The 12,490-nt window shown below is 42.6% G+C and overlaps 1 protein-coding gene and 2 non-coding genes across 3 annotated transcripts; 1 reads left to right on the top strand and 2 right to left on the bottom strand.

The window, feature by feature from the left end:
* Positions 1-2,095: 2,095 nt before the first annotated feature.
* trnae-uuc (transfer RNA glutamic acid (anticodon UUC)) lies at positions 2,096-2,167 on the bottom strand. Its single transcript has one exon. It is a non-coding gene; the product is annotated as a tRNA-Glu (tRNA).
* A 169-nt stretch (positions 2,168-2,336) lies between these two features.
* On the top strand, positions 2,337-2,408 carry trnah-gug (transfer RNA histidin (anticodon GUG)). The gene has a single exon. It is a non-coding gene; the product is annotated as a tRNA-His (tRNA).
* A 502-nt stretch (positions 2,409-2,910) lies between these two features.
* On the bottom strand, positions 2,911-12,066 carry LOC136753618 (uncharacterized). Its single transcript, XM_066709887.1, has 7 exons — positions 11,670-12,066; positions 10,951-11,256; positions 10,110-10,231; positions 9,628-9,772; positions 8,880-8,972; positions 4,489-4,598; positions 2,911-4,274 (listed from the first exon to the last, which is right to left on the bottom strand). The coding sequence occupies exons 1-7, from the start codon at positions 12,061-12,063 to the stop codon at positions 4,191-4,193; spliced, it is 1,254 nt and encodes a 417-aa protein (XP_066565984.1). The 5' UTR covers positions 12,064-12,066; the 3' UTR covers positions 2,911-4,190.
* Positions 12,067-12,490: the final 424 nt, after the last annotated feature.

The following is a 12,490-nucleotide window of genomic DNA, read 5'->3' as shown; positions in this document are numbered from 1 at the left end:
TTACTGGACTAAAAGGTGTCATCTGAGGTACATGCACAGTGCTAACATACTCAGTAGCGCAACCTACCTGCACTACCGTTAACTGCACAGCAAGTTACACTGCGCTTTCAAGGGACAAATCTAATTTCAAATATTCTGTCCGTCTTTTACCTCCACGACCAATTTTTCATGATTTAAAGTTAACTATGGAGCGCCATTTGTTTCAAAAGTGTTCGTAGTTTCGAAATCCATTCGGGAATTCGTCAATTTGGCAATTCAGCCGGCAGTTTGGCCATAAAGTAGTAAATTCATCCAGGAATCAAGTAATTTATTCGTTTGTCCGATTCGTGTGTCAATTAATCCGTAATTACATTGACCAACCATGTAATTAATGTGGCTATTAATTAATATAAACAGGCAAACTTCCTAACAAACCGATGAACTTCCAGACAACCAGACCAACTTCCAGACAAACTTCCAGACAAACCGACGAACTTCCAGACGGACAGACCAACTGTCAATCATGCTCTGTGCCAAACCCATTTCAGTCTTTCTAGCCAATAGGAGCAGACGCGTCCATTTTTACCAGTAAAACTCAAGGCTCACATAAAACGGCTTCTGCCCAGGCTAATAGCACCTGTGTTAATTTGTTCCATGTTGGCTTGTTCCACACACACGATTAGTGTGAATTATAAAACGTTTAATTAGAATATTTACTTTGCTATTGGATGTCCTTCTGGGTGCGGTGATTGCAGGTGTGTGTGTTTCTGATCTGTTCTTGTCATGGAAATTGTTAAATAGACTTTTTTTTTTCCAGGTAAGTGAAACCATCATGCATGGTCTGTAAATGTAAGCTTTAACCATGTGAACCTGCTACATGTCTGGCATACAAGATGTCTGTGATGCAGGAGGGCCGTCTGGTGAAATATAATGGTTTGTCAACTGAATTGTAGAGCATATGTGAGTGCGTGCGCCATCCAGGTGTGAAACATCAGCCCTCTGCATTCGAGTGTATTGACAGACACCTCACCCCAAGCCACTCCAAATAATAATATTAATAACAATATTAATAAACATTAAAGAAATGCTAAATCTCCGTTTTTGAAAAAATAATATTTATCGTTTGATTAAATATTTAGTTAAAATTCGAAATATGGGCTTTGGAAACTAAACATTTAGCTTTGAAATAAATATTTAGTCTAAATATAAATGTAAAATATAAATATAAATGTTAAATTTAAATGTTAAATGTGGAGTTTGCAAAATTAATATATAGCTAACATGCAAATAGTCATAGTTGATCAATACATAGTTGATCAATGTAATTATCGATTAATTGACACACGAATCGCACAAATTAATAAATTACTTGACAGATTCCTGAATGAATTTACTACTACAAAACCCGAAGAAGTGCAGTGACGGGCCTCCGGGGCCCTGGCAGAATGACTCCACTTTTCAATCCCATGTTTCTCAGTTCAAAATATTTAACATTATTAATACATACATATGTAATTTATTATTTATTGATTTGTCTACTAATATGATGAGAATAAGTAATAAAAACTGCAAAGTTTAATTATTGGAAACCCGATAGTCTCTCGCGAAAACCGCTTCTTGGTTATGACTGGATTAAAACACAATAACTTGGACAGGTCCGAAATGTCACCGAGTCGTGGGAAACGAGCTCGCAGGAATATTTGCTGCCATATTTAATAAACGGCAATAACAAAACATGAAAACCGCTGACGTGCGCAGCAGCTGAGGCCGACAGTGGAGAAACAGCAGCGTCGCGGCTGACGGCGGCCCCGCTGGGCAGAAACGACGCTCTTCACCCCGCCATCCTGCGGGTCGTGTGTGTCCGCGTGTTTCTGCTTTGTCAGTTTTAAAAAGTATGCAGAAGTTTATTAAATGAAATCACTGTAATAACAAAGACGCTATATTTGTTTAAATGACTGGTAAAAGCGTGTGAAATGGAAAGAGGGCGTTACTGTCTCATTTAACCACGTCCACTCTACCACTACACGTCTGGACACAGGGTTGCAGTTAGAAACGGCTCTGCTTTAAAAGTGACAAGACGCACAGAAATAATAACCGAACTGATAAAAAGACTGTATTCCCATACCGGGAGTCGAACCCGGGCCGCCTGGGTGAAAACCAGGAATCCTAACCGCTAGACCATATGGGACATTTTTATAAACGAGTCACCATCTTCTGTACACAAACACAGGTGTCCTCTGGGTGCAGGCACGTACGACTCTGAAATCGTGACATCAGCACGCCACGCCACTCGTACCCCTTCGCTGCAGAGCCGCGACGCACTGTGCCGGCCTGGCCCCTCAGCTCCTCGGTAGCTCGCCGTGATCGTATAGTGGTTAGTACTTTGCGTTGTGGCCGCAACAACCCCGGTTCGAATCCGGGTCACGGCAGGAGAAATCCTGACACGGCAGAGGTGTTTCCTTTTCATTACATTTAGGAAAATCAATCTAAAAAAATCAATACATTTTATCTTAAGTATCATAAACCGTACATGTTATTTCGTTACTCAGGACAGACAGTGATAACACAATAACTGCAATTATTATGGTGTACAGTCCACAATTACACTTACAAGGATATTGTATTATTATACATTCAAATTCAATTACTAATTCTGCGAAACTAAAACTGAGACAATGAATAAACTATGCATTTTAATAAGACATGGGATTATGGCATAAATAATGTCCGTATAGTTTATTTATAATTGTGTAAACTATGTACACTTTGGTATGCTACTTATAGTGTATTTCTCTTTTTACCAATGTGTATGTCAGAAACAGACAAGCTTCTTGTACTTTGCAATATCTGTGAAACCATGGAATAAACATTTTGTAATGTAATACCGATTCTTTATTTACACTTGGATTAAATGAATTCACAATCACTTGCTGGCTCCAAATCAGATTTAATAATCAATCAATTTCTATTTAGTGTAGCACCCTTCACAGAGTGAATAGTTAATAATTATTGCTACTATTATATTATACAAGAGACAAATGTTCTTGTCTGTGCGCATCTGAGCATGTTAGCACCTTGTTTGTAGAAAAGTAGGCTACCATATTGTATTTACAAATAAAATAAAATAAAGTGACAATGGGATTTTTAGGTCTTCTGCAGTTTTGACTTATGTTTAGTTTCAGGAAGCAGCACTTGCATTCATTCAAACTTTACAGTACTGTGCAAAAGTTTTAGGCAGCTGTGAAAAAATTCAGTAAAGTACGAATGCTTTCAAAATTAGACATGTTAATAGATTATATTTATCAATTAACTAAATGCAAAGTGAGTGAACAGAAGAAAAATCTACATCAAATCCATATTTGGAGAAGGAAGACGGTATTACAATTCTTCTTATGTCAATCAGTAGACTCCTTCAGCCAAGGCCATTCACATGATGTGTGGGGGGGGACGACTTTCTAGCTTAATAGCTTTCTAGCACGCATGTTTCTGAAGTTTGCTCTGGGTTGTGCTTCTGTCAGACAGCGACTCGAAGATCCTTGCCGATTCTTGATCCTTGAAAGCATTCTTACTTTACATCATTTTTTCACACCTGCCTAAAACGTTTGCACAGTACTGTATATTGTCCATATAAATCCAATGCTTTATTTTTTAAAGTAATGAATCACAACATTGATGAAATTTGAATTCTCTAGAAAAGGTGCCAAAAAGGTGCTGTATGGACAATTAACTACATATTTGATAAAAACAAACAAAATCAATAAATAAATATATATATAGTGTTTTAAAGCCAATTTTAGTTTGCATAGTTACTTGGTGTGAACGTATCAACATATCACCAGGACTCTGTGTTTTCAGAGAGCTTATCTGATCAATAGTGGCAAAATATTCCAGAGCTGTGTATGCAATAAACCTGAGCCACTGACTGAAAGTTACACATATACTTTCTTTTCACAATTTCCCAAATACCACCCCTTCCCCTGTTTTTCTCTTGTTCTTTTGGTAACAAGAGAAACAGTTATTAGGTCTATAAAAAATACCCTGAGTACAGAAACAAGAGTCTGTTTCCTTTTTCAACTGAAGGCGCTGGCACGGTCAATGCAATCTGGGGCCATTGCTGCCCGCTAGAGCACAGGTTATCGAGGAGAGACGGGAGACACAGATTCCTTCTGCCAGGGTGGAAGATGACCCTCCGAAATCTTGCGTCCCGGCGCTCACAGCATGTCGGCCAGGTCTTCCCGGCCCATGGAGATCATGTGATCAAACAGATTACCCACTGTGGCCTCGCTGATTTTATTCTGGAAGAAGGAGAAGAAATGGAAACAGGGCACTCATTTCTGGAAACCACTCTCCACGTCTAATTTGCAGGCCACCATTTTAAGAACAGAAGGGAAAGTTACAATCTAGAAAGGGACGCCATTTTGTTAATCCTAGCTGCATCTCAGAGGGCTTCTTAAAACCCGACTCACAGTAGGACACAGCACAGAAAGGTCTGCACACCAACACCAGTACCTTCCAGGAGTTGAGTACGTCTTCTGCTGGGTTCTTGGACTTCTGTTTCCAGAGTTCTCGGTAAGTGGCTGTGATTCCTAGTCTCTCGGCAAGGATCCTCCAGTCGCTGCCTGGCAGAAGCACAACCCAGAGCCAACTTCAGAAGCATGCATGCTAGAAAGCTATTAAGCTAGGAAGTCCCCCCCCCCAACGTTGCATGCCTTGAGACATAGTATATATATATTTATGATGTGTGTGTATATACACTCACCTAAAGGATTATTAGGAACACCTGTTCAATTTCTCATTAATGCAATTATCTAACCAACCAATCACATGGCAGTTGCTTCAATGCATTTAGGGGTGTGGTCCTGGTCAAGACAATCTCCTGAACTCCAAACTGAATGTCTGAATGGGAAAGAAAGGTGATTTAAGCAATTTTGAGCGTGACATGGTTGTTGGTGCCAGATGGGCCGGTCTGAGTATTTCACAATCTGCTCAGTTACTGGGATTTTCACGCACAACCATTTCTAGGGTTTACAAAGAATGGTGTGAAAAGGGAAAAACATCCAGTATGCGGCAGTCCTGTGGGCGAAAATGCCTTGTTGATGCTAGAGGTCAGAGGAGAATGGGCCGACTGATTCAAGCTGATAGAAGAGCAACTTTGACTTAAATAACCACTCGTTACAACCGAGGTATGCAGCAAAGCATTTGTGAAGCCACAACACGTACAACCTTGAGGCGGATGGGCTACAACAGCAGAAGACCCCACCGGGTACCACTCATCTCCACTACAAATAGGAAAAAGAGGCTACAATTTGCACAAGCTCACCAAAATTGGACAGTTGAAGACTGGAAAAATGTTGCCTGGTCTGATGAGTCTCGATTTTCTGTTGAGACATTCAGATGGTAGAGTCAGAATTTGGCGTAAACAGAATGAGAACATGGATCCATCATGCCTTGTTACCACTGTGCAGGCTGGTGGTGGTGGTGTAATGGTGTGGGAGATGTTTTCTTGGCACACTTTAGGCCCCTTAGTGCCAATTGGGCATCATTTAAATGCCACGGCCTACCTGAGCATTGTTTCTCACCATGTCCATCTCTTTATGACCACCATGTACCTATCCTCTGATGGCTACTTCCAGCAGGATAATGCACCATGTCACAAAGGTCGAATCATTTCAAATTGGTTTCTTGAACATGACAATGAGTTCACTGTACTAAACTGGCCCCCACAGTCACCAGATCTCAACCCAATAGAGCATCTTTGGGATGTGGTGGAACGGGTGCTTCGTGCCCTGGATGTGCATCCCACAAATCTCCATCAACTGCAAGATGCTATCCTATCAATATGGGCCAACATTTCTAAAGAATGCTTTCGGCACCTTGTTGAATCAATGCCACATAGAATTAAGGCAGTTCTGAAGGCGAAAGGGGGTCAAACACAGTATTAGTATGGTGTTCCTAATAATCCTTTAGGTGAGTGTATATACATATATACATATACATATATATATATATATATATATACACACAGTGGGGGAAAAAAGTATTTGATCCCCTGCTGATTTTGTACGTTTGCCCACTGACAAAGAAATGATCAGTCTATAATTTTAATGGTAGGTGTATTTTAACAGTGAGAGACAGAATAACAACAAAAAAATCCAGAAAAACACATTTCAAAAAAGTTATAAATTGATTTGCATGTTAATGAGGGAAATAAGTATTTGATCCCCTATCAATCAGCCCAATTTCTGGCTCCCAGGTGTCTTTTATACAGGTAACGAGCTGAGATTAGGAGCACTCTCTTAAAGGGAGAGCTCCTAATCTCAGCTCGTTACCTGTATAAAAGACACCTGTCCACAGAAGCAATCAATCAATCAGATTCCAAACTCTCCACCATGGCCAAGACCAAAGAGCTGTCCAAGGATGTCAGGGACAAGATTGTAGACCTGGAATGGGCTACAAGACCATCGCCAAGCAGCTTGGTGAGAAGGTGACAACAGTTGGTGCGATTATTCGCAAATGGAAGAAACACAAAATAACTGTCAGTCTCCCTCAGTCTGGGGCTCCATGCAAGATCTCACCTCGTGGAGTTTCAATGATCATGAGAACGGTGAGGAATCAGCCCAGAACTACACGGGAGGATCTTGTTAATGATCTCAAGGCAGCTGGGACCATAGTCACCAAGAAAACAATTGGTAACACACTACGCCGTGAAAGACTGAAATCCTGCAGCGCCTGCAAGGCCCCCCTGCTCAAGAAAGCACATGTACAGGCCCGTCTGAAGTTTGCCAATGAACATCTGAATGATTCAGAGGAGAACTGGGTGAAAGTGTTGTGGTCAGATGGGACCAAAATCAAGCTCTTTGGCATCAACTCAACTCGCCGTGTTTGGAGGAGGAGGAATGACCCCAAGAACACCATCCCCACCGTCTAACATGGAGGTGGAAACATTATGCTTTGGGGGTGTTTTTCTGCTAAGGGGACAGGACAACTGCACCGCATCAAAGGGACGATGGACGGGGCCATGTACCGTCAAATCTTGGGTGAGAACCTCCTTCCCTCAGCCAGGGCATTGAAAATGGGTCGTGGATGGTATTCCAGCATGACAATGACCCAAAACACACAGCCAAGGCAACAAAGGAGTGGCTCAAGAAGAAGCACATTAAGGTCCTGGAGTGGCCAAGCCAGTCTCCAGACCTTAATCTCATAGAAAATCTGTGGAGGGAGCTGAAGGTTCGAGTTGCCAAACATCAGCCTCGAAACCTTAATGACTTGGAGAGGATCTGCAAAGAGGAGTGGGACAAAATCCCTCCTGAGATGTGTGCAAACCTGGTGGCCAACTACAAGAAACGTCTGACCTCTGTGATTGCCAACAAGGGTTTTCCACCAAGTACTAAGTCGAAGGGGTCAAATACTTATTTCCCTCATTAACATGCAAATCAATTTATAACTTTTTTGAAATGTGTTTTTCTGGATTTTTTTGTTGTTATTCTGTCTCTCACTGTTAAAATACACCTACCATTAAAATTATAGACTGATCATTTCTTTGTCAGTGGGCAAACATACAAAATCAGCAGGGGATCAAATACTTTTTTCCCCCCCACTGTATATATATACACTCACCTAAAGGATTATTAGGAACACCTGTTCAATTTCTCATTAATGCAATTATCTAACCAACCAATCACATGGCAGTTGCTTCAATGCATTTAGGGGTGTGGTCCTGGTCAAGACAATCTCCTGAACTCCAAACTGAATGTCTGAATGGGAAAGAAAGGTGATTTAAGCAATTTTGAGCGTGGCATGGTTGTTGGTGCCAGACGGGCCGGTCTGAGTATTTCACAATCTGCTCAGTTACTGGGATTTTCACGCACAACCATTTCTAGGGTTTACAAAGAATGATGTGAAAAGGGAAAAACATCCAGTATGCGGCAGTCCTGTGGGCGAAAATGCCTTGTTGATGCTAGAGGTCAGAGGAGAATGGGCCGACTGATTCAAGCTGATAGAAGAGCAACTTTGACTGAAATAACCACTCGTTACAACCGAGGTATGCAGCAAATCATTTGTGAAGCCACAACACGTACAACCTTGAGGCGGATGGGCTACAACAGCAGAAGACCCCACCGGGTACCACTCATCTCCACTACAAATAGGAAAAAGAGGCTACAATTTGCACAAGCTCACCAAAATTGGACAGTTGAAGACTGGAAAAATGTTGCCTGGTCTGATGAGTCTCGATTTCTGTTGAGACATTCAGATGGTAGAGTCAGAATTTGGCGTAAACAGAATGAGAACATGGATCCATCATGCCTTGTTACCACTGTGCAGGCTGGTGGTGGTGGTGTAATGGTGTGGGGGATGTTTTCTTGGCACACTTTAGGCCCCTTAATGCCAATTGGGCATCGTTTAAATGCCACGGCCTACCTGAGCATTGTTTCTGACCATGTCCATCCCTTTATGAACACCATGTACCCATCCTCTGATGGCTACTTCCAGCAGGATAATGCACCATGTCACAAAGGTCGAATCATTTCAAATTGGTTTCTTGAACATGACAATGAGTTCGCTGTACTAAACTGGCCCCCACAGTCACCAGATATCAACCCAATAGAGCATCTTTGGGATGTGGTGGAACGGGAGCTTCGTGCCCTGGATGTGCATCCCACAAATCTCCATCAACTGCAAGATGCTATCCTATCAATATGGGCCAACATTTCTAAAGAATGCTTTCAGCACCTTGTTGAATCAATGCCACGTAGAATTAAGGCAGTTCTGAAGGTGAAAGGGGGTCAAACACAGTATTAGTATGGTGTTCCTAATAATCCTTTAGGTGAGTGTATATACACATCATGTGAATGGCCTTGGCTGAAGGAGTCTACTGATTGACATCAGAAAAATTGTAATACCGTCCTCCTTCTCCACACTGAGTGCTACTGTGAAGGGAAGCCATAAGGAAAAGGGCAGATCTTTCACTCTGGTGTCTTCCTTCAGTTTAGGACCTGGATTCAGAATAACAGCCAAGAAAAAAAATCACAGTGTGTCCATGTTTATAAAGCAAGCATGCAAATCTGACCCATTCTACTGATCATATGGTGGCAATATGGGTTAGCATAGGGGATGTTGGATAGACAGAGTTTTAAGCTCTTGTCAGTTGTGATGCATTGGCATAGCGAGGTTACAAAATTACAGGGTTTACAGAGTATTACACTTTCCTGCATGCTGCTCTCCCATTTTTATTTCTATGGCGAGTACAGCAGCAGACATCATTTCTGGCATTGTGCATGTTGATAATGTTGAGTCAACTGCAATCTTTTACTGATGAGTGTTGACCAAACTTGGAAAAGGGAGATCATTAATCAAAGCAAAAGTAATGACCAGTATTTCTTAATCTAAATGCATTGATGGAGAAAAAGTCTGCCACTCCTTTACTTGGTGACTATGGGTTTTACACTCCTCCCACTTACTAGATTTCATAGATATTAACACAATGCAGTGTACTAGCCCTATAATTAGCTCATATAAAGGATCCCAGGATATCACCAGGATCCCAAAACTATAGACTCAATACACAATGATGTCCCATCCAGAGAGGGTCCAGGATCACACTGTGGCACACTGAACTCCCCCCCTCAGCTGGGGACTTGGCTGACTCACCCAGGTTGGACATCAGGTTACTCTGAGCGTGCATGGCAGAAAGCACATCCTGGCGATTCAGGGTCTTCATGGCCTCGCAGAGATGACGTAGAACGGCCCGTTCTCTAACTGCTGACAAAACCTCCTTCACGCGCTCCCCTTTGGTCTGAGAGAGAGTGGAAGGACAGGCAGGAGCAGAAGTAACCCAATCTCTTAGATTTATTTATTTATAAAAAGGTTTTGCCTTTGATTGGTATCAGTTTGTTAAACTTAAATGATTGGATAATAATACAAAGAATAAAGGGTATATTTATTATGCTTGACAAGAATTTCCCCAAACTTTCCCAACTGAGAAATTTGGCCCCGAACACCAAAGCTATTGCGACATCCATAATTCTTTATACTCTTGCTTTCTGTCCTTTGGCAGAACAGAAATCTGGCCCATCAACAGCCTGCACTGTCTTACAAAGCTGAGGAAGGCACCAGAGGGATGAGTCCTGTACCTCTGGCAGTGGGAAAGCCACAGTATCCCCCAGGACCCTGTGCAGAGCCCACGCCTCCTGGGCCGTGAAAGATGGCAGAAGGTCAAACTCCTGTAGCACTTGTGCATTCCACAAACAGATGCCTATGAGAGGAGGAGACAGGACATGTTTGGGTTTGCAGTCATGTTCCTCCACTCAAGTCTCTTCAGGCAACTATCACTGGGGAATTCCTTGTTATATTCAAGGTAGGATCAAAAACAATGACCAGAAAACAAGAAGTGCAACTGAAAAGGCAGAACTGTGCTGTTGCAGAGATTCCTGTGGGCTGCCGAGGGGAAATAAGGCTAGGAGAGCAGAACTCACAGCCCACGCCAGCAGCTCCCTGTCAGAAGAGGATCGGGGGATGGTTTCCCAAACACTTTTAGCCTACAGAATAGTGATAGTCCTGGGGGGTGCTCGCTTTCAAATGGAATATTAAGAAATCATTACTTTTCCTGCAATTGGCTTAGTGAAAGTCTCGGCACACTTCTCTGATCCAATCAGACATTTTTTCCCTGAGCCATTATCCGTGTGTATTACTACTACTACTACAAATAATAATAATGTATCCAAAGCAGCTTAAAGTTCATGTATGTAACTACAAAGAGGTATGGTGCACAAATAAGTAGAGAGAACAAAAACTCTGAGGTATAAAAGTAATGCAGGCAATGCAGATTGAAGCAAAATACTGTGAAGGCACAACTGACTCAGCCACAGTTAACAAGCTGTCAACAGTCCCACAGCTTCACACATGCCTCCCCAGAGCCAGCACTTCCAGGCTATTCTGTATAGCTATACTAACACATCATGACTGGGCTCTTACCTTCTCTGGTCCTCGCAGGACTGCTAACCGACGAGACGACGTTAAAAAGTGTCCCCTCGTCCAGCTCTTCCGGCCGGTTCACGCTTTCGATCGGCGCTCTGCAGGGTGTGCTGGCGAGTGGCCCCCAGGGGCCACAGAGCAGCGTCTCATCGCTCTCCTGCGGCTCGTTCTGTGGCCCTCTGCGCGCCGCCCCCAGGCTCGCGGCGCCCCCGGGACCCCCCGTTTCCGGAACGGGCACCGTCGCGCTGAAAGGTGCCGGGGGGGGGCGGACACCGGGCAGGTGCATGGGGCTGTCACTGAGAGAGGCTAGAACAAGAGACGGAGTTCAGTTAAATATGTAACAACTGTTCTTTTATTACAGCCGGTCATTTTCATGTTTTTATGATTTCTGTGATAAATGTAAGACTAAATTTTACACCGGATTCCTGGAAACAGTAGATTAGACATACAGCTAGGTAAATCGGTTGGTCAGTATCTTCATATGATAGACGGTGATTAACTGATCAACGGGCGGATAGATGCATAGAAACAGATCAATAGAAAAGCAAGATATTACGCACATGATGCACACAAAAACAGCATGGTTTAAATCTGTGCCTTCGCCCTGGAGTCCAATACGATTAACAACAAACAAACAAAAAAAAAAAAAAAAAAAAAACTTCTGGTGATAAGGTTTCATTTTAAAAACCTGTATAAGAGTCACACATACAATAACTTACTTCCACTACAAACGATTCTGGCCTCTTTCTCGTATTGCAAGCACCGCTGCGATAGTCCCGGCAAAGACAGCTCCTCGAAGCAGGAAATCAGCTGGTGCACGTTGCTCAGTGAAATGCAGTCAGTTTCCAGCAGCGTCGCCAACAGCTGGCCAGGGTCCGCCGCCGCTTCCAGCCTGTGCTTTGGCACTAAACCTGACCAGTACGTTTTGAGCAATTTGAATTCACTCTCATCCACTTGCTCGGATATCCCCACTGCCAGCTGGTTGAATTTCAGTCGAAGCTCGTCCATCAGCTCTGCATCCAGGGCAACTACAGAGTTACTCGTCGCACGTCTTTCAGACCAGCCGGAAACACGCAATACTGCCAGAGAACTCAAAACCAAAACTAAAAGCATTTACAGGAAGAAGGAAAGGTGACGACACTGTGGCACAGGACAAAAATACTTCATGGAAAGTTTAATGAGCGAAACCTGATCACAGCCTCATTTGTCCAGAGCTCAAGGTAACATCTATGCTACCTTCATAACAGGTAACAACATCGAATCGTAAATCATGAGCTACAATATTCAAGCTCCAGTTTTAGAGAACGAAAAATACATAAAATAAAAACAGCATTCATGGTATATCTCAATGTATATTAATGAGATACTCTATTTTAAACATTGAGAAGAATATTTGTGTAGTTTATCAACTGCACTTTATTTTGCAGAAGTGTATTAAGGCAGAAAAGTGTATGTGTCTGGGAAGGGAGGTTTCCATTAAAGCATAATGATGGTAAACGAGACGCGTATTATGCAATTTTCCCGGTGTCTCATGATTCAT

Source organism: Amia ocellicauda, chromosome 7 (genome assembly GCF_036373705.1).
Source record: "Amia ocellicauda isolate fAmiCal2 chromosome 7, fAmiCal2.hap1, whole genome shotgun sequence".
NCBI classification, from domain to species: Eukaryota; Metazoa; Chordata; class Actinopteri; order Amiiformes; family Amiidae; genus Amia; species Amia ocellicauda.
This window is presented reverse-complemented; position numbering and strand designations above follow the sequence as displayed.